This window comes from Sebastes umbrosus, chromosome 18 (genome assembly GCF_015220745.1).
Source record: "Sebastes umbrosus isolate fSebUmb1 chromosome 18, fSebUmb1.pri, whole genome shotgun sequence".
Lineage (NCBI taxonomy): Eukaryota > Metazoa > Chordata > Actinopteri > Perciformes > Sebastidae > Sebastes > Sebastes umbrosus.
Genome location: NC_051286.1, coordinates 5,651,251 through 5,670,913, shown reverse-complemented (window position 1 = coordinate 5,670,913; position 19,663 = coordinate 5,651,251). Strand labels below are relative to the sequence as shown.

General features: G+C 41.4%; 1 protein-coding gene across 3 annotated transcripts in view; it reads right to left on the bottom strand.

The window, feature by feature from the left end:
- Window positions 1-1,705: 1,705 nt before the first annotated feature.
- The window catches only part of rngtt (RNA guanylyltransferase and 5'-phosphatase), a 111,026-nt gene continuing 93,068 nt past the window's right edge, over window positions 1,706-19,663 (bottom strand). The window contains exons 15-17 of one of the 3 annotated variants that reach the window (XM_037750819.1): window positions 14,071-14,137; window positions 5,401-5,524; window positions 1,706-2,287 (exon numbers count right to left, since the gene is read on the bottom strand). In XM_037750819.1, the coding sequence (XP_037606747.1) occupies window positions 2,121-2,287; window positions 5,401-5,524; window positions 14,071-14,137 (358 nt within the window). In that variant the 3' untranslated portion in view covers window positions 1,706-2,120. Of the gene's footprint in view, window positions 2,288-5,400; window positions 5,525-5,578; window positions 5,892-11,959; window positions 12,095-14,070; window positions 14,138-19,663 lie in introns of those variants that run through there. The other 2 variants (XM_037750820.1, XM_037750821.1) reach the window with 2 other exon arrangements.

Below are 19,663 nucleotides of genomic sequence, written 5' to 3'. Positions count from 1 at the left end.
GATTGCAACCACCTGAATACCCCTTCTGCTAACTCCCCACAAGACTGCGGTCATGTGAGCCAGCCTGTTCTCATTCCCAGGGCGAAATTATTGAGGCTTTGTCACGCCCATCAGCGTGTGATATACCAACGCAAAACGCACACTTTAGGGCTTTTAATAACTACAATGTAAAACTCATCCGTGGAAATATTAAACGCTCAGAGAAAGTGCTCCGGTATTGTGGTGACGTAGTATAAAGAGTGAAAAAAATACGCACAGGGTGAGACGGTGGATGGGTTACACACTGTTCCTTTAAGTATATTTGCCTGTATTTAATCAAAATAATACATACTATCATATAGTCAAATCTGTTCTGCATGTAAATTGATGTCAAAATATGTCGCCGTGTTATTAGGCAGCTGGTTACGGTAAACAATCTCTCAAAGTTATCTTCTCTGCATGAAAGTTATTCAATAAACCGTTAAAAATGTCAGAATAATGTGGAGGCTGCATTGCGGAGTTCAATTGAGAGTACACTTGGTGTCCGAGCAAAGCACCAGACCCCCAAACTGTTCCCTGGGGGCTATACAGTAGCTGTCCACTGCTCCTACTGCAGAGACTAAATTTCATTGTGTGTCGTGTGTCAATAAAAGCTGATTTACATTTACGAAAATGTGACATACTCGCCTACGAATACTAAATGTCAAGGGGCTTTTATTGTGAAATGAAAGAACGGAAGGAGTGGATCTGGTCTGCGCTGCCTTTGTCAAAGTTGAAAGGAGTAATAAAGTTTGCCGTCCTGGATCCGACTACAGAGCCTCCGTGTTGCTGTTGTTTCATAAATATAGGCACAACTCAACCTGCTCCGCACAACGGGATTAGTTGATGCCTTTATTCGCGGTGTGAAAACTCAGAAAAATCATTCATTTCGTTCATTCATCATTCCGAAAAAAAGTTATTGCGTAATATTCCTGTTCTGTTTGAAAGTACTAATGACCAATCAGAGCTTTATAGGCGGGATTAAGAATGGGGACGTCATCTTCCTAAATAGCCAGCTAACCGGCCAACTCGACGCAACTTGACGCAGCTGCACGAGTTGTCAGTCAGTAAAATCTGCATTTTTAACATACATTAACACAATGAATGAAGTAAAATGAAATTCTGATTATCAGTCTGCATATTCACTGTGACAGTATAAACATGCTGAGAAGTATCAAGATGGCAAGATCGACGACTATCCTGTGACGAAACATTTCTACGAAGAGCACAAGGGGTCACTGAATGGTTCAATCAAGCTTCACCACCAGATCTCAACCCAGTTTAACACCTCTCTCTCTCTCCAGTAGAGTTCAGAGCACTAAAACTATCCACCTTACTAAAAGAAACTTTATGTAGGTTTATGTTGGTTTGTCACCCATCTGTAGCTTGATCTCACTGTTTCGACTCCTTTGTAGTTTAGTTTGTCGAGACTATGTAATCATGTTGTCATCTCCCCGCCCACCCTCGTGGCCTTTAAAACAAAAAGACCACACAGATGGGCTTCCTTTGGACAACATCTTATGAAACACAGAGCTGAGACCTTATCTGTTTAGTTATGAAAACAGTTTGACCATTATTCTGTTAATTGAGGTCAAAACACATGCAGCGTTGTGTCAATCTAAATGAGATCTCGGACGCTGCAAACTGTTTTCTGAAGTTTGATTTAAATACATTCAGACAGCAGACGGAGCGTTGATGATGTTTACTCGTCCTTCAGTACAAATAAGGAAACATAAACAAGGTGTGCATTGTCAGGTGTTTCATTTGTAGCCGTAACAATGTCCCTGTTGATAAATAGCTCAGACTTTAAAAAAGATAAATAGGAAAAAAAAAAAAAAAACTAAGCATCATGTTTTCAATTTTAATAAGAACACCAGCAATTAAAGCTACAAAGAAGTCTACAAGGTAAATTAATGACGCTGAGGCAGTCAATCAAAGGTTTCTGAAGTCCTTGCATGTACAGGCTGATAAAGCGAGTGTGCCGAGGGTAAGAAAGCCTTGAAATGTCTGTTTTCTGAAGGTTGGGGGGGGGGGAGTTGATGAGGCTGGTGATGTAGATGTACACTGTGACTGTAGAGCAGTCCGGAGAGCCCAGCGGTGGGCTACGGGATGGCCCGGTTGGGTCTCTTTGGAGGAGGAGGGGGCATTAGCTCGGCGTCTGGGTCTGGTGGGTGTTTCCGGTTCTGGGCTTGGACTGCTTGAGAGTGGCGGTCCACGTACTCCAGGAGGATTTCCTTAGTGACGGGCTCCTGGATGCTTTTACACACAGCTGGGCAGAGAAACGACAAAACACAGGAGGAGGAAGTTACTACATAGATGGTCACAGACTCCTGGAAAACAGTCAATTTATATTTCAACACAAGCAAAAAAAAAAACAACATTTTAACAAATAAATACATAATTGTCTGTTTGCTACACCAGATCACAGCACTAGCTAGTAAAAATTAATGTAGTTTTTGATCTTTGCAGTTATTGAAATTGCTGTTTGGTCAATTAAAAGACAGGACATGACGTCACAACCACTACAACAGAGAAAAACTTAAGATAATTTCAATTCAGCCTCGTTTTCAGTGAGCTTGGCATTTGCCCCTTAATTAGGTTACTGCATCAGCATTCTGTTTTTATCTACGTAGGTAAATTTTAGCTAAATGTCCACACTGATGTCTCATTAATTAGGGCCTTGTCCACACGTACACGGGTATTTTTGTAAACATAGTGTTTTGGCCTTTCGTTCACACCCAAACGGTCTTTTAGGTCACTGTTAAAGGTCCCATATCGTGCTAATTTTTTAGGTTCATACTTGTATTTTGTGTTTCTACTAGAACATGTTTACATGCTGTAGTGTTAAAAAAAGCCTTTATTTTCCTCATACTGTCTGCCTGAATAAAACCTATTTACCTGAAACGCTCCGTTTTAGTGCATTTCAACGGAATTGCAACAGAATTACGTTGCTAGGCAACAGCTTGGGTCCATGCTGATGTTATTTACATACACTGCAACAGGAAATAAACGGGGACACATTTAGAATGTTTACGTTTAAAACCATGTAATGATCTAAATATTGTAGATTTGTGACATCACAAATGGACAGAAATCCTATAACGGCTTGTTTCAAACGCACAATTTCTGAATGCGGGCTGTGTGTATTTCTCCGTATATTGAGCGTTTTGATAGTTTAACAGTATTTATAAAGCACTTAAACCTGCTTTATAATATAAAATACATGAAAATATCACTTTTTACAATATGGGACCTTTAATATAAGTGTGTGCCTCGCTTTGTGTCTGCAAGCAGGAGAGAAAACAGTGTTTTGACCGCAGTGAAAATGTTGTTCTTGAAAGGCTAAACGCCAACAAATATGGATTGAAGCAGAATATTTAGTTAGATAGTGAATTTTGGAATCTATCTTTTATCAATACATTTTGACTTTTGGACTTTACAACGCTCTGGAGTTATTGGAAATGTTTGGAGTCGGCAACAATCCCACGCAGCCACCCCTGGAATCTAATAAACTAAATGTAACTAACAGTCAACGTTATGCATACATTCTAGAATGCACAGCTTAACAGGCATAGCAACGGTATCTAAGGTAACTAAGGTAACAGCCACTCGTAACATTCCAACAACCCGTAAATGAGCGTGTACTAGTTTCAGTGTTGTTATCAGCTTGAGGAGAAATGCTGTGCTATCTGTCTGGATTTTAGATAAAAGGCTCTTTTTTGCCACCCGGTCTCTAAACAGCCTGCCTGAGGATCTGAAGCTCAATAATTCAGAACAATGTTTTCTATTTCCTTCCATCCTTCTATCTAATCTTTTATATCAATTCAATTCATTCTTTAAATGTATTTCCTCTCGCCTGTGCTTCTTCGTTTTTATTGCTTCAATTTGTACTTTTATGTGCCACATTGTACGGCACTGTAACGTCAGCATTTAGATAAGTGCTACACACAAATAAGGTTTATTACTGTGGTAAACTATTACTTCTGCATTCTCTCTCGGTCTTGCTCTCGCTTTGTTTTTCCTCCATCTGGTCCTCTAAGAGGCTGTTATAGCTTTATAGCTGTGCAATTTTCATATGGAGCACCATTTTGAGGTAAAAGGATTGTTCAGTATTCAAATCCGAGTTAATCACTGTTTTTACTGAACTGTGAAACTAAAATGACTTTAAGATGAAATACAGCTCAACTACTACATAAGTTGAAGAGCATTATCTTTAAAAGATTAAAAACTATTACCAGTATATTAACATTATACAACATCTTTTACAAACATCAATATTCACTCCTGTTTTAGCTCCGTTTTGGTCTCCACCAGCTCCTGAGGGAAACATCTGTCTCTTTAGCTGTTAAATGCTCCACTATGTTCACCGGCTAGTCGCTAACTTTGTCTGTCTGCTGTTTGGTGCCGAGCAGGTTGTTTACTGTTGGTTTATCAGAGCTTTTTCTAGAAACCAGGCGCTCTTTTCATTTCTCCTCGCCTCTTGGGCTTGTGACCCAGAAATTGATCTTAGCACTCGATCTTGAAGGACATCCCAATTCCTAAAATGCATCTCAAGGAGTTTGGATCGAGGAGGCTTGCCAAAGGAGCTTCAAGTTAGGATATACCGGTGATGCGGTAGTCTTTTCGGCACCCCTTGACGTATAAAAGAGGCGTGACACACGGCTGGAATAATCTCAAACCAGTTCTGGACTCTACTAATTCAACTGTTCCTTTTGTATTCGTAAGTTGTAGTTATTTAAGATGATCAAATGCGCGATCGAACTTTTCAAGTCATATTTCATTGACTATTCCTCGCCTCGTCCGCTCGCATCTCCTGTGGGTGGGACTAAGATGCGAGGAGAGGAAGCGAGGAAAGGAGTCGAGGATGTACAAACTGGGAACTGAGAAAGGCCTCTGGTTTTGAGAGCATTGTAAAACCAAAACAATGAGCTGAAAGATGCTAAAACGCTCAGTAGAGCTGAGGGGAACTGCAGTCAGGTGATAATTATCTTTGGGTATGTTATCATGAGTGACCCCTTTCACATACACATTGTTCATATAAAAACATTGATGACTTCAGCTTTAAAATGTTGTAATTCTTGATTTTACAGCAAATGTGTTTTTCTCTACACAAAGTAAAGAGATGAACAAAAACATCTCACTGAAAAGGGCATTACGGGCACCAAATACAAGGTCACACTATCTGCAAATGCAAAGTACACAATAAAACATCTGCTCCTACAAACCCACACAGAAAAAAACAAATCAAACTCCGACAGGAGGCCGATGTGAAACACAGATAAAATGAGCCATTAATCGCAGGCTGGCTGGTTGTTATTTGCCTCAGACAGAGGAGACAGTGAGATATTAATAACTGTGAGACAGAAAAGGACAAAGTCTCACCCATCGCCGTCTCGTAGGAGTTGGGGAAGCTCTTGTCCACCCGCTGCCTCATGAACACCCAGGTGTTATTAGCGAAGGTGCACTCGATGATCTTGTTGTCGTACATTTTCAGCTCCTTAGTGGCCTGTGAGGACAGAGATGAAAGGACGCAGATGGTTTGTACTTTTACAACACAAAGTGACTGAGACACCAGTGTCATTTTATTTCCTTCTTGCTGCCACCATTCCCCGTGTGAATGATAAACCCCTCTAATGTATTTGGAGAGACATTTTCAGAGAGACATGCTGCTGCAGTGATGAATGCCAACAGCTCACAATGATTGGCACGAGTAGCTGCAGTTTTTCCAAAACATGATAAGAATATGCTGCTAATTATTATTATCTTCACTTTAGCTGTTACTACTTACCATTTGATACTTTTAGTCGCAGTTAAGAGGGAGAACGAAGCTTCAGCTGGCGTTGGATGGCAACGTTTAGATGCACACACAATGACTGTGGTGTTAAAAAATGAAGTTAGGAAAAAATATAAGACAATTTTTTAGCTCATAAATGATGTTGATTCAGGCAGCAGCAGTTTGCTGGTTTCACCTCTCTTAGTGGTGAGAGGGAAAAAATCCAACATTACGCTGGTATCCTTTAAATTGGCAATAAACAAACCCGTTACCCTTTGAGGGATCAAAAATCATGTTGTTGGTGACTAAACTGAGCAATATTAGGACTACAACTAACAGTTGTTTTCATTAAAGGGACAGTGTGTAGGATTTGGTTGCATCTCGTGGTGTGGTTGCAGATTGCAACCAACCACTCACTCTTCCCTTTCCAAAACTGAGGTACCACGGTTTTACACTCTGCGGCTCACGTTACAGCAGTTTCACAAGTCGGAGAACTACGGTGATTATACACTAATGATAATGAATATTATATTCCATTTCTGCTAATAGATCCCCCGACATGCTACACACTGTTCCTTTAATGATTCATCTCTATTTTAAAATTCCCAGAGGCCGCAGCTACAACTTCAAATTGCCTGTTTTGTTTCACCAACGTTTCAAAAACTCTAAGATATTCAATTGACATGCTTGGGTTGAGACATGGCGAGGTTCCATTGAGCACGGTGGATGATACTGTGTAGAAGGATTTTAAAATGCACGGTTCTGTGCAGAAGGAAGAATGAGTCCGACCCTCTGGAGTTAACAGACGTAAACGTGCGTCGTGTTTAAGCTAGGCTAAGCAATCTGTTTATTTTAATTAAGGATCATTACAAATACGCTAGTTTCAAAAGTAATAAATGGTCACAATGACAAAAAAATAAATCATGTATAGAAATCAAAACAATTGATGCATCAATCGTCCTTTTATAATCACATCACAGCCCTCATAATGGAATGGTGAGGTGCCTAGAGATTCATACCCCCCCTAGCTAACACTGGTGTATTTTTACATAAATACAGACAGATATTCACACAGTGTGTCTGTATCTCTATGATGAAGCCCTCAACAAAGCAGTGCAACAGTTCCTGCTCCTCCTACTGAGCTACACAGGATCACTGACTTATTACATCACATTCTCTGCTTTGAAAACAAAATCAACTCTACGCACTGAGCACACAGTAACATAGCCCAAGTATATGAAAATGGCACACGGCGCTGAAGATCAAGTGTGAGTCAAAGAAGACATTTGAGCATCTGTTGTTTATTTGTCGAGGGAACTGGGAGGATTCTCAAGGCCTGGAAGATGAAAAAATCCTAACGATGCCGGTGAAGCGAAACGTGCAGCTGAAATAATCAAGCGGTTTGGTACGGTGACATGAATCATTATGAAGCGCTCCGTTCACCTTGACCTCGCTGTGACATTTATTGTACCGAGATGTTGTGTCGAGACTTGAGAGACACAAAGAGGCTGACCTCCAGGGTTCAGCGTGACCTTCAAGGTCAGACAGTGACCATCGCTGCCAGGAAAACGCCGGTGTTTGGCAAGACGCTAAAATACAAAGTAAGTGCTCGTGTGATCCTGGAGTGTGGGGCATCTGGGCTCACAGCGGGGGGTCGGAATCACACAGGAAGCAAAGAAAGAGTGTGAGGGAGGAATACACTTGTTATTGGATTTCAGATAACAACCTTGAATCATGTAAATGCCTAATTAGTAATTGTCATCGTTTCAAAATTCTAATTTATCTCTACAACATTTTTTCTTTGATCCCAGTTTGAAGACAAGCAGCACATCAATAAGACTAACTGTAAATGTATGTATGTGTGGAAGAACAGACGATCTAAAGGAGCGACAGACTCACAAAGCTTTCCTAAAGCCCGACGCAGCGAGCTGCCAGAGAACTGTGAAGGGCAGTACAGGCAGGCAGGACGCTCGGCTGCAGACTGGGATCTCTTCCTGCTGGTGAAGGGTGACATGTTGGCTGCCATCCTCCAGCACCACTTGGTGCTTAATCCGTCCAAATCTGTCTCATTATGGCAGCACACGTGTGCCACCAGTTATCAGGGACTTTGGCAGTCCAACTCTTTAGCAGCCAGTGTTGCACTGCTGTAGAACAGATATGTCTTTCTGCCTCTATATTCCACCACTTGTTGTTTCTGATTTAGAAAATACTAACAAGAATGAAAAGCAGTATTGTGTGATTTCTAAGTTTAATGCCTGCTACTTGTGTGTCCTTCACTTGTTACAACGGCTTGTTTGGATGAATATATGTATAAATATATAAGAAATACAAAAATGTTCTATTGTCCTTCGCTTGCTTTCACTGTTTTGTTTTAATTCCCTGTTTTTATGTATTGCACTATGGCCTCGGGGGCACTATATATAGCTCCTGCTTTTTGCATAACCTGTAAGGAGAGGAATGACAATGAACTTGAAACAAAAAACTGCAGTCTATAATTACAGTCGTGACTTCATCTTTATTGTGTTGAACTGCTGCCAGCACTTGAACTGAAGACAAAAGAAAGAAACTAATCTCGAGTATAATCATTTTAAAGGATAGTCTACACTTAACAGCTGTCAGTGTGTCAGTGTGCTGACTTGACTATGACTTGCCCCAAACTGCATGTGATTATCATAAAGTCGGCGTGTCTGTAAAGGGGAGACTTGTGGGTACCCATAGAACATATTTTCATTCACACATCTTGAGGTCAGAGGTCAAGAGACCCCTTTGAAAATGGCCATGACAGTTTTTCCTCGCCAAAATTTAGCATAAGTTTGGAGCGTTATTTAACCTCCTCTCCTTCACTCTGCGTTGAAGAAATTAGTGGCGTTAATACAAATTTGCGTTAACGTGTTATCGCATTAACTTTGACAGCCCTGATATTTTAAAAATTACTTCAGACTTGGATTCTCACAAATCATCGTTTGGTCACGTGTCTACAATCGGCAAGGAGGCTCTTAGGAAGTGATGACATAAATTACTGCCCGGTGCGTCCGGAAAGATACAGACTACTGTTTACTCACACAAAAGTATGTTGAAAGATAGCAGTACATATACTGGGTATGTAGTGTGTAGTATTCTGGACGCAGCCACAGGCTCATGTCCTTAAAACCAATAAGTCACTTCCTGGAATCAACATATTAATTTAAAAGCAGTTCCACCACATTAACCATCAGTACAAAGTGAAGCAGAAACTGACGACAAAAATAAACAACAACAGACTACTTGAAGTATATGACCTTTTACTAGTCGGTGCACAACAACAAAGACAGTCTACCTTAACAAATACTGAGTTCTGTGGGGATCTGCTGTGCCGGTACTTTGTGCTACAGTTTATTACGAGAATGTTCTAGAGATGACGAAATGGATGAGCAAAGATTCAAAGTTTGTAATTTCCTTGCGTAGCTGCTTTGTTTCTCCGACTGACCGTGCCTGTTTCATTCTAGACTTAATCAGAACCGGCCCGCAGGTCCGCCACACGGCAGCACTCGGGTCCATTTTAATAACGAGAAAACCGGATGAAAGAATATATAAGTGGCGAGAGGATATAAGATGCAAAAGTAGGAACATTACTCCCTCAGAGGGAACAATATGGCTGACGGACGGTATCGAAACTAATGTTCAATCTTTAATATGCTTTCAAACAGAATACATTAGAGGACTTATGTCTGTTAATATCAGCTCCTGCTAAAATATGCACAACTCAAGTCAGTGACTCAGCAAACAGTGAATTGTAAAGCTAGAATATTCACCTCATTATGTTCTATTAGCTGTAATTAGCTGCAAATCTGGGGAATGCAGGTGTACATTGTCAGGTTTGGCACTTTAAAAAGAAATTAAATACAAAGATAATTGAGTTTTTTCCTCCCAAACTTTTAACTGATTAGTTTGTTTTGTTGTGCAGCTTGATTGAGAGTTTTCTGTGGGAAGAGCGTGCAATTATTCTGACAGGATTCGTGGTTGTTAATCCCACATCTCATGTAATTTACAAAAACTGTGGGCAAAAAAATATCTTAAAATTTAACAGAAAATCAAAGTCTAAACGCTTTGATTACACTTCAATCAGAAAGTTTTACCGTTGATTAAAACAGACAAATACTTCCTACTCTCACTTAAAGCTAGGGTAGGTCATGTCTTTTAGAAACCTTTTTTTGTTGTTGTTATATTTATTGAAATTCTCATTACATCCCGACAGCAATCAAAAATCAAATTCTCTGACAAAAACTAAAAATCCGGTATGTGTGGCTGTCGTAGGACTGTAATAAGCCTGTCTATCTATCTACTTGCCTGATCGCACTCAACCCGTGCACTCATTGTGCGTCATCGGAGTCTTCTACGAGCTGTTAGCTCAACAGCTGTGAGTACTAACAATAGCCATGTTCGTTGTTTACGTTCCTTATGAGATGTTTATGTTCATAATGATAATTTTGGGGGGAGTGGCTTTAGAGGGAGGCCTGAAGGGACGGACTGTCAGTGTTGCCGACTTGGCGACTTTCTCTCTAAATCTAGCAACTTTTGGAGCTAGTGCTGCTAACTGGGGAATTCACGATACCAGAAATTCAGTAGTGGATACCAGTACCAATGAAATTCCATAATTCTCGATACCAATTTGATACCATGGTCCAATGTACTTCAACAGTTACTCCTGACGTACTGGTTTCTCCAATGCTACCTACCCCAGCTTTAATGATGCATATAGAGTCGCACAAATTGAGGAAATCCTTGATGGACAAAAAAAAAAAAAAAAAAACACAGTCAAAGGCATTTCATCACTCAGCAGGTGAAGTGCACACTGCCAAACTCTCACAGCTTCATCAAAGCGGCTGGTCTTTGACAGAGAGCTGCTCTTATCTCCGTCTCTGGTGACTAGATCTGTCAGGCACCATTCAAATTATTTATGATTAATGAGCTGAACTCACAGCAGGTCACATATAGTTCTGTACAGGGAGCCGACTCCATGAAGCGGTGGAACTAAACCTTAATGGGGAATCAATATCCATTACTTCTACCAGGCTTCTTACGCGAGTTCTACACTTTCTAGAAATGGAATAACGACACCCAGAAGGAGTGAAGAGTAGAAAGTAGTGATTTATCACGACTTCGGTTAACATTGTACTCAACAAAGTAGTCACTGAGATCTCGGAAGGGGAGGACATAGCTCATAACTGCGATCTTACATGTTGTAAACAAGCTGACATTTTATTCGATTACCTACCACTTTATTTAGAGGTAAAACAGAAAGTGAGTGCACTCCGAACGTTCAACAAGTTCGATGAAAAGACCAACACCACTCTCATTGTCTGTACGGAAGCTACAGCCAGCAGCTGGTTAGCTTAGCTTAGCAGAAAGACCAGAAACGAGGGGAAACGACTAGTCTGACTCTGTTCAAAGGTAACAAAATCCACCTACCAGCACCTCTGAAGCTCAAATAATCAGCACGTCGTATCTCGTTTATTTAATCTGTACAAAAACTGAAAAGTAAAAACGACAAGTTGTGGTTTTACACTTAGTTGCCGGATTACTTTTTGGCCTGAAGCTGTGTCGATATTGCTACCTTTGGACAAATGAGCCTACTTCTCACTTGATTTATTACCTCAGTAAACATTGTAAACATGAGTTTATGGTCTCAATCGCTAGTTTCAAGTCTTCTTCAATACAGCATGATGTTCATTTAGTAAATTATGGTCCCATTTAGGGGTCGAGTTGTCTGTGTTTTCGTCTTACAACTTTAACCCTTTCACAGTGTGTTTTGGTTCGTGAAAATTAATTGGAACATTTTGGTCGCCTAATAATGTCTTATTCAACGTTCAGTTGTACTTAGCTCCACCCTCTTGTGTCACTTCTGGTTGCAAAAAAAACAAGATGTTGACAGCCAAAATGCCGAATTCAAAGCTTCAAAACGACAGTCCACAAACCAATGGGTGATGTCACGGTGACTACGTCTTCTTATATACGGTCTATGGTGGTAGAATGGGCTTCAGTTACAACATAAATTTGTTTTCCCATTAAAAAACGTACAATAAGATCTAAGGAGATACAATGGAAATTGAATCACACACGTTTACAACTGTATCTATAATATACTTTAATTCATAAATACTTACTGCCATGTTTTTCATAGTTAAACTCCTAAACATATAGCGGGTACACAAATAGTCTTCACTTGGTCTTTCACAGTATTTGCTCTTTTTGAGAGGCTGAGCTGATCATGAAAACTCGCTTCCAAAACTCATTTCAGTCGTTCCCCGTAGGTACCAACAGGAGCTAAATTGGAAGAATTGAGCCGATAAAACAGGTTTTTCATTAAGATTATGAAAAAAAAATGGCTTGATTTCTTTGAATGAGCCGGAAAATGGAAGTGCCCCAAATTACATCTTATCGACACATTGACATTACCAACATGCCCAGGAGCAAGGCGATGAACTACATTGTGGTGGTACATTGCAGGCTGCAAACACACACACACACACACACACACACCACAAAATCGTCCTGTTCCGGCATGTAATTGCCATTTTTTAGCATATTCACACTTGGACTGATTGTAAAAACACATTTCACAACAGAAATAGCAACATGAAAGCAGCAGATGACCCCGGGGCTGCAGCTCTGTCTCCCCGAGAGGAGCTTAGAGAGCGAGCGGCGAACAGAGACTTCACCGTGTTCGGTTATAGAGCCCTGGGCTCATACATGGGAATCTGGCACAGCAGCGACAATACCAGAGGGAACAGAAAACACTCATTTACTGCGCCTCTAAAGCATGACTGTGACTATTGAAAGGCCTACACATATACGTAAGACGCATTTAGTCAAAGTGGCGTATTTCCGTATAGTGCAATAGCATTATAGAAATTTACATCTAAAAAGAAATTATAGAACAAATTCTATCACGTGGCTCCTCAACCCGTCCTCCACCCCAGATTAGTGCATTCACATAATATCCTAATGGAGATGAGACGCTAGTTATTGTGAAGCGCACTTGACTGAGTCTGTTCCACTGTAGGTCAACGATCATCTGATGATGTGTGATCCCGTATAATACAACGCAGTATATTCACATAGAAGCCTTAAAATCAATCTTACAATGTTAATGCAGCTGACTCTCTCGACAGTTGAGTGTATCACAGACAAATATTATTCTCAACTCCCTAAAGGCCAAGGCAACACCATCAAATAGCTTGTTTTGTCTGACTAAACTCACAATAGAGAAGCTGGAACAAATTAATGTGAATTTTGCTAGAAAACAAATGATCAAAACAGAGGCAGATTACTTTTCAGTCGACCCTCCCCCCCACGTCTGGCACATTAGCACGGGATGAGCAAATGCTGTTAATTTACTTGAATAATTATGAATATCATAATTTGCAACGCGGCCTCCATTATTATCGGCTCGGGAAAAGGCAGAAACAAAGGCATGGAGAACACAATGTATTATCACATAACCTCTGTGTTTTGGCGAAACACGATAGGTAATTTGCGATGGAATTTTTTTTTTCCGCGCAGGATTGAGATCACAGACGACCTCCGCACTTATTACAAATCACTAGAGGTCCTCAGGTAATACTAGTCCCTTGCGAAGAATGATATCTGGGCAGTTTTAATTTAAAGTTTGACTGAAACCCTCCATCTGTGCACTTTTTGTCACTTGATTGTTTACACTGTCATCTAGCGTAAACAATTAGTAAACAAACATGTACGTACTGTTATATCTATACATGTTCAGTGAAAGGTAGCTTCTGTAGCTTTGCATCATTTCAATAGCTCATACCAATTGACCAACGTGAAACAAGAAGTGTTGAGTGTCACTGATGGCAGCTCAAGACAGACGGAAATTAGTGAATGATAAAAGTATTTCTGTTAAAAAGATAAACTCAGAAACAGCGTGGTGAACATGTTGTTGCATTGTACATGTCCTGAATGTAACAGCTAACTATGGAGGAAAGCTTCTCACTTAAACTTGATAAAATGTGATATGTATAAAACAGAGCATAATAGCCTGATTGAGATAAAAGAACAGCAGTGAAACTGGTACAATTCTTCATGTCACAAAGCGACAGATGAAGAAACAACCTAATGCATTCCCTTTAGTCTTGGCAGCGTGAACTCAGCTGCATACTTTCAAACCTAAAATCTTGTGCAACACTAAAGAGAAGCTGGAAGAGCACATGGGGGTAAGTGGGGGGGCTTTGGCTTCTTGGCACGAGGATGAATTCAACAAAGAAACACATTTATTTTCTCACCTTCATCTTCGCAAAGGGCCTGTCATAGCTGCCGACGTAGAGCAAGCCGACAGTCTGTGGAAGCAACCTACAAAAGACAGAAAAGATCATGGTTAACACCCCTCGACACGAGAGAGTATCTGAGTGGTAACGACGGTGCAAAGAAAGAAATCACTACACACCGCTCCCATTTTCCAGCTAGTAACAGAACGGCAGAGATGTGAGATTACACCTCGCTGAGCCCTTCTGTCTCGCTGCACAGCTTCACGTTTATAAACTTTCAGAGAAAACTACAGTTCAGAGTCAAAGGCAATAATGAGACTGTGGAACATTTATAGAGGTTGAACACAAGGTGCTGTATCTCCGTCTGCAGCACAGTTAACTCAGACTATATTGGGGTTTATATGTACTTGAGTGCCTCTCAGCACCCTGAACATGTGGCTGTGCAGCATCTCATCCTGAGAGATCACACCCAACAGATGTCTTAATCACACACTGCTCTTTACCTCCCTCCACTAAAAAACACCCCCCATGTGCCCGTTGTTATTTCCAGACACTACGTCTGCCGTTACGGACCGAGCGTACGAGCACTGCTTTTAACCATTTTTAGAACGGAAATAAGGGGGGCTATTGAGACTCAAAGTGACGGCCAAACGACAGCGCGCCGGCTATGTAGTCTGATGCACCTCGTTCAGAGATTTCAATCGGAGCTGAAATTGGAGACCATCTCCCCCGTCCACTCCCAGCCCCCTCCTGTGTAATGATAGCTATAACGCAAGCAGGAAGGAAGCAGCAGTAGACATTAAGGGAGCCAAATAGCCGTGCAGTGATGGACACGGTCAAGTGCCAACACAACTCGCAACACAAAGTCCATTCCCGTCATTTGTTCTATTAATACCTCTGACGAACTTAAACCTGCAGGACTGATTATGGCACAGTTTTCTAAAGCAACACTAAGATATCAATGAGATTTTACCAGAGGCAATAAACAGATGAGAATATATATGTATATTAGAGCTGTCTATTGGGAAGATGATACAGGATACAGGTGATACAGGCGTAATAATTCAATATATTGCGATATATTGCAATTTTTATATCTAATTTTAGAGTCAGAAGTATAAATAACACAACAGTATTTTTAGTAGGCAAAAATAACACATTTATACTGCATGCAAAAAACTGCATGTTTTTTCTGCCTAAAACTGCATGTGATTATCACAAAGTGGGCATGCCGTTAAAGGGGAGACTCATGAGTACCCATAGAACCCATTTTCATTCACATATCTTGAGGTCAGAGGTCAAGGGACCCTTTTGAAAATGGCCATGACAGTTTTTCCTCGCCAAAATTCAGCTTAAGTTTGGAGCGTTATTCATCCTCCTTCACAACAAGCTAGTATGACATGGTTGGTACCAATTAACATGCTGTTCCACTCACAATCTGAACCTTTGAGGTCCTGAAAAGTCCTGCTGTCTTAAATTACATGGCAACATCATTGTCTCTGAGTTAGGGTCAGATGAATTATGTTAAAATGAAAGACCTTAACAACACGGAGCACCGATGAAAATATGACTCCAGCACAAGGCAGGGGTTTTTTATTCAACAATCAAGATGCTGTTAAATGTCACGGCAGCCTCTGAACAGCATCCAATCAGACCTCTATTACCGAACAGCTGGAGCAATATGTCAAATGATTTATAAATCCATGGAAGCAAAGAAAAAATAGAAAAAACAAACTTTATAATGTTAAAAACTAAAGAATATGAGGTGAAAGAAATGGCCACGGTTCTGCGTCTCAAGTGAAAAAATATTAAAATCTTCTTTTGTTCTCTACGTTTAAGGATGAGACTGGTGGTACTCTATGTTTTTGTTAGTGTTAACAAATCCAATGAAAAGACTGAAACTATGAATTAAGTGATCCTGTTAACAAGTAGCCAAAGCCTGAAAAAGCCTGAAAAAGCCTGTATGACAAAGACCTCCAATTTTGTCAAATCAATGAGTCACATCATTGCACCGGGTGGCATGTTCTGTCATTACCATGAACATGGACACTGTAGTTTATTTTGAGCCAATCCCACATACCGTCTAGATGACGTTGTGTACTAAACGCATATTAATTGGCAGCTGAAAATAGTCCCCAACAAATGCATTATGTTCTCCAGTTTGAGTGACGATTGTTAAAAACCACAGAGCTCAGCTGCCTTGTTTGTTGTTTTATAAAAATGAAAGTATACTAAGTACACTATATATTTGTCTTCAGTATGGCTGAGTGCCACAGACGGGGTAAGGAAGTCTGAGAGTATAGTGGTACCGTAGACTGTATAAAATATATATAACAGTGGGACAATTAGACATTAAATTCCACAAAATGTGTACGTTGGAGTTCATGCTGGATGATGCCAATTGGAGACAGCCGGGTCATCGGGGCGCCAACCCCACAAATCTCTGTGTTCATACAGAGAAATCTGTTCACGGTTCAGAGTCCAACGACAGGCTCCATGTTTGTTCTGCAGCATCCTTCGTGTTTGTGCTGACGGCCGAGACGCTGCGAGCAGAACAGAGTTTTGACATCTCAGATCCACTTGCTCTGAATTACACTACAAGTGCAGTGAATGTCTTTCTTACCCAAGTCCTTTTTCTGCAGCTTCTAACGGCGAATTCACACCAGGCCAGCGGCAGAGCGTGGCTCGCCGCAATAATTACATTTTTCTGAGGCTGGGAGGCGTACTCATGTGTTTCAGGCGGGAAGAAATTATTGTAATATAGTTCAACATGTCACAGGAGTCACAGGATCTGTTTACTGATTGGCTGCGAGTTCTCTCTCAACGCTAAAAGTTAAACTTTTCCCAACTTTTAGTTTGGCCGCACTTCGCCGCAGAATGAAATGGCTGCAGCTTGCTGAGCTCGTGATTGGCCACCGCAGCTTTTCATGGCAGCTTGCCGTTGGCCGACTTCGCCGCTGCTCTGGTGTGAGTTTGGCGTAATTGTAAGGCCTATTGTTTGCATCTTAAAATTTAACTTCCTGACATGAATCTTTTCACTAAAAACCACCAACGTCATGGCGGCTCTGTGGGTGAAATGTTGCCAACGAGATGCAATCTTATATACAGTCAAGAATAAAAGCACATCACATGTTGTTAACCTCACTTTGATGCTTTTTACATCATGAGTCAGAAGTGAGAGTACCTGACTGGGATCCTTTGCACAAAATTATGGATCGGGATGCCGTAATGACACTGGAGTCCACAGAGTAGAAAGACCAGTAACATGAAGCCTGGACTCTGGCCTCTAGAGAGCCAATCCAAGCCAATCAGGTGGTACCATTCTTTCTTCTCTGGGTCCTTCAAAAACACTACTAATGACTGATGATGTAACCGTTACTCATCACCTCTTCACACAGAATGCTGGCTCAAATTATCTATAATTCAAGCTATCTATACAATCGAGACACTTGGGAGGGGCACTAGCATGCTGTCTGGATTGCTTCATCTTTTCCATTTTGTTCTTTTCCAACTCTCCACTCTTCCTGCCGCACAGTAATCACCGTCTGCCTCGGTGCTTCCTTCCAGTGAAGGTAATAAAACTTGCAAGGCTGTATATGCCTCAGTGGTACACAAAGACGTGCCCGAGGATTGACTGTGTGGGCTGATGAATAAACAGTTGTTACCTCCTTATATGTCTGTCCATCTCTCTCTCTCTCAGACAGTAACTAAGGAGAGATTTGAAAACATACACCGAGACGGAGTGAGGTCTGCCGAGTGCTCCTCTGCCAGCGAAATTCATCTTTCAGGGAAATATCAGAACGCTGCAACAATGATCGTCTGTGTTCTCCCACACATGGGGAGGAGTCAAGAAGCTGACTAGCTGGCTGGCTCTGGAGGAGAATGAGTGACTGTGCCCTGCTGTGATCCTCTCAGTCTGTTGTTGGTGAATGGTGGCAGGCTCATGGCTACAAAGCTGGGACAGTCACTAAGGTCACCTGGCTCTCAGAGGAAAAGGCAGCGTGACCAGAAAGCTCACTGCTATGAGTCTGTTAGCCCGACACTCAGACAACACTCACAAGCCAGATCTGAAGGAAAAAATCACACATAGAGCAGAGAGATGTGCATAGTGCTGACAGAAATAAACAAGAATACGAGCCTTCAAGCCGCGCTAGTGTGAGATTGCACTCAGGCACAGTGTGGTGCTTTGAGATAAAAGCTAATGCCTGCATGCAAACGTGCTCACAATTACAATGCTTCGTGCACCGTGTTCATTTAGGGCCCTGTTCAGACCTGGCATTAACATGCGCTTTGGGGTGATCCGATCACAAGTGGACAGCTCTGTTCACACCTGGCATTAGAATGCGTCTCCACATCTCCAGTGACCACTTGTGATCTGATCTCACTTCCCCCGCTGTATATGCAAATAAACGTAGTAAACACACGGCTGATACAGCAGACGATGCAACGTAAGATTACAGGAATGTCAGCTGTATGTATCAACTCAATGATCGACGATCCAATATCATCAATGCAAAGTGAAAACGTGGATAAATATCATCTTTAAAATACGCCTTTATTTTGAAATTCCCATGGCACGCATGATTCACCATTTCCGTCTAAGCGTATCTCATTCCTAAACATCCAAACAGTGGCTAGCGGCGTTAACAAGCAGTGCTAGCGGGGTTAAAGAGTAGTGCTTATGGCAACAGCGTTAGCGACGCTAGCAATGTTAATGAGCGGCGTTAATGAGCGACGTTAACGATATCATTAGCAAAGTGTGCAGTTGGCCGAGGGAGAGAGATATAAAATACCTTAAATATAAGGTTATTGTCTACCAGCGTTCCCCAGGAACCTCCACGCCACCAACACCGCCTAGCCATGGATGAGAGCGGGCGGGTAGGTGTCAGCACTGTGCAGGGCGCCGGAACAAAAACACTGACACATCACCGACAGTATGCTAATAATGCACTTCCGGTGCCTAGTTTGATTTTTAATATGTTGCAATAGCCTATAAAGAAAATACAGTTGATCCGACAGAATACAGTAGAGCACAGCACGCCGTTTCCACGCCGCAAGGCTCGCGTCTGCCTGTCTATTCACATGAGGAGCGCAGTGAGACCCTATGGATCCCAGCGGTACGTCAAATTGAGTAGGTGGCCCTTCACTGTGGCCCAGGACACCTCTGAATGTGGTCTGAGCGATCGGATCTCGATGTGAGATATTTCAGTGTGGACCAAAGTGACAGACGCACAGTGCCTTTCCTAGAGCCACGCCACAAGCATGGCTAAAAAAAAGATTGTTGGATTATTTCAACACTGGCTAAAAATTGTTTTTTCTTCTCATAAATTAACTACTGCATCAGACTTTTACACAACTGCCAATGTTACGACTACTTTCTATTTCATATGACTGTATTCCATCGGCCGTAATGACCCCCGGGAATCGAGGTCATTACAGGAATTGTCTTTTTCTAGTTATAGGATTGTTTTTCAGCCGAGCTCTAATGTTTACCAGGACGAGGGCTACAGTAGGATGAGCACCAGAGGATCTGAATAATTTATACCGCAGAGGATGATAAACATAAAATGAGAGGAAAAAGGGAATGGCTGTAGTGTTATTTCTTTGCACA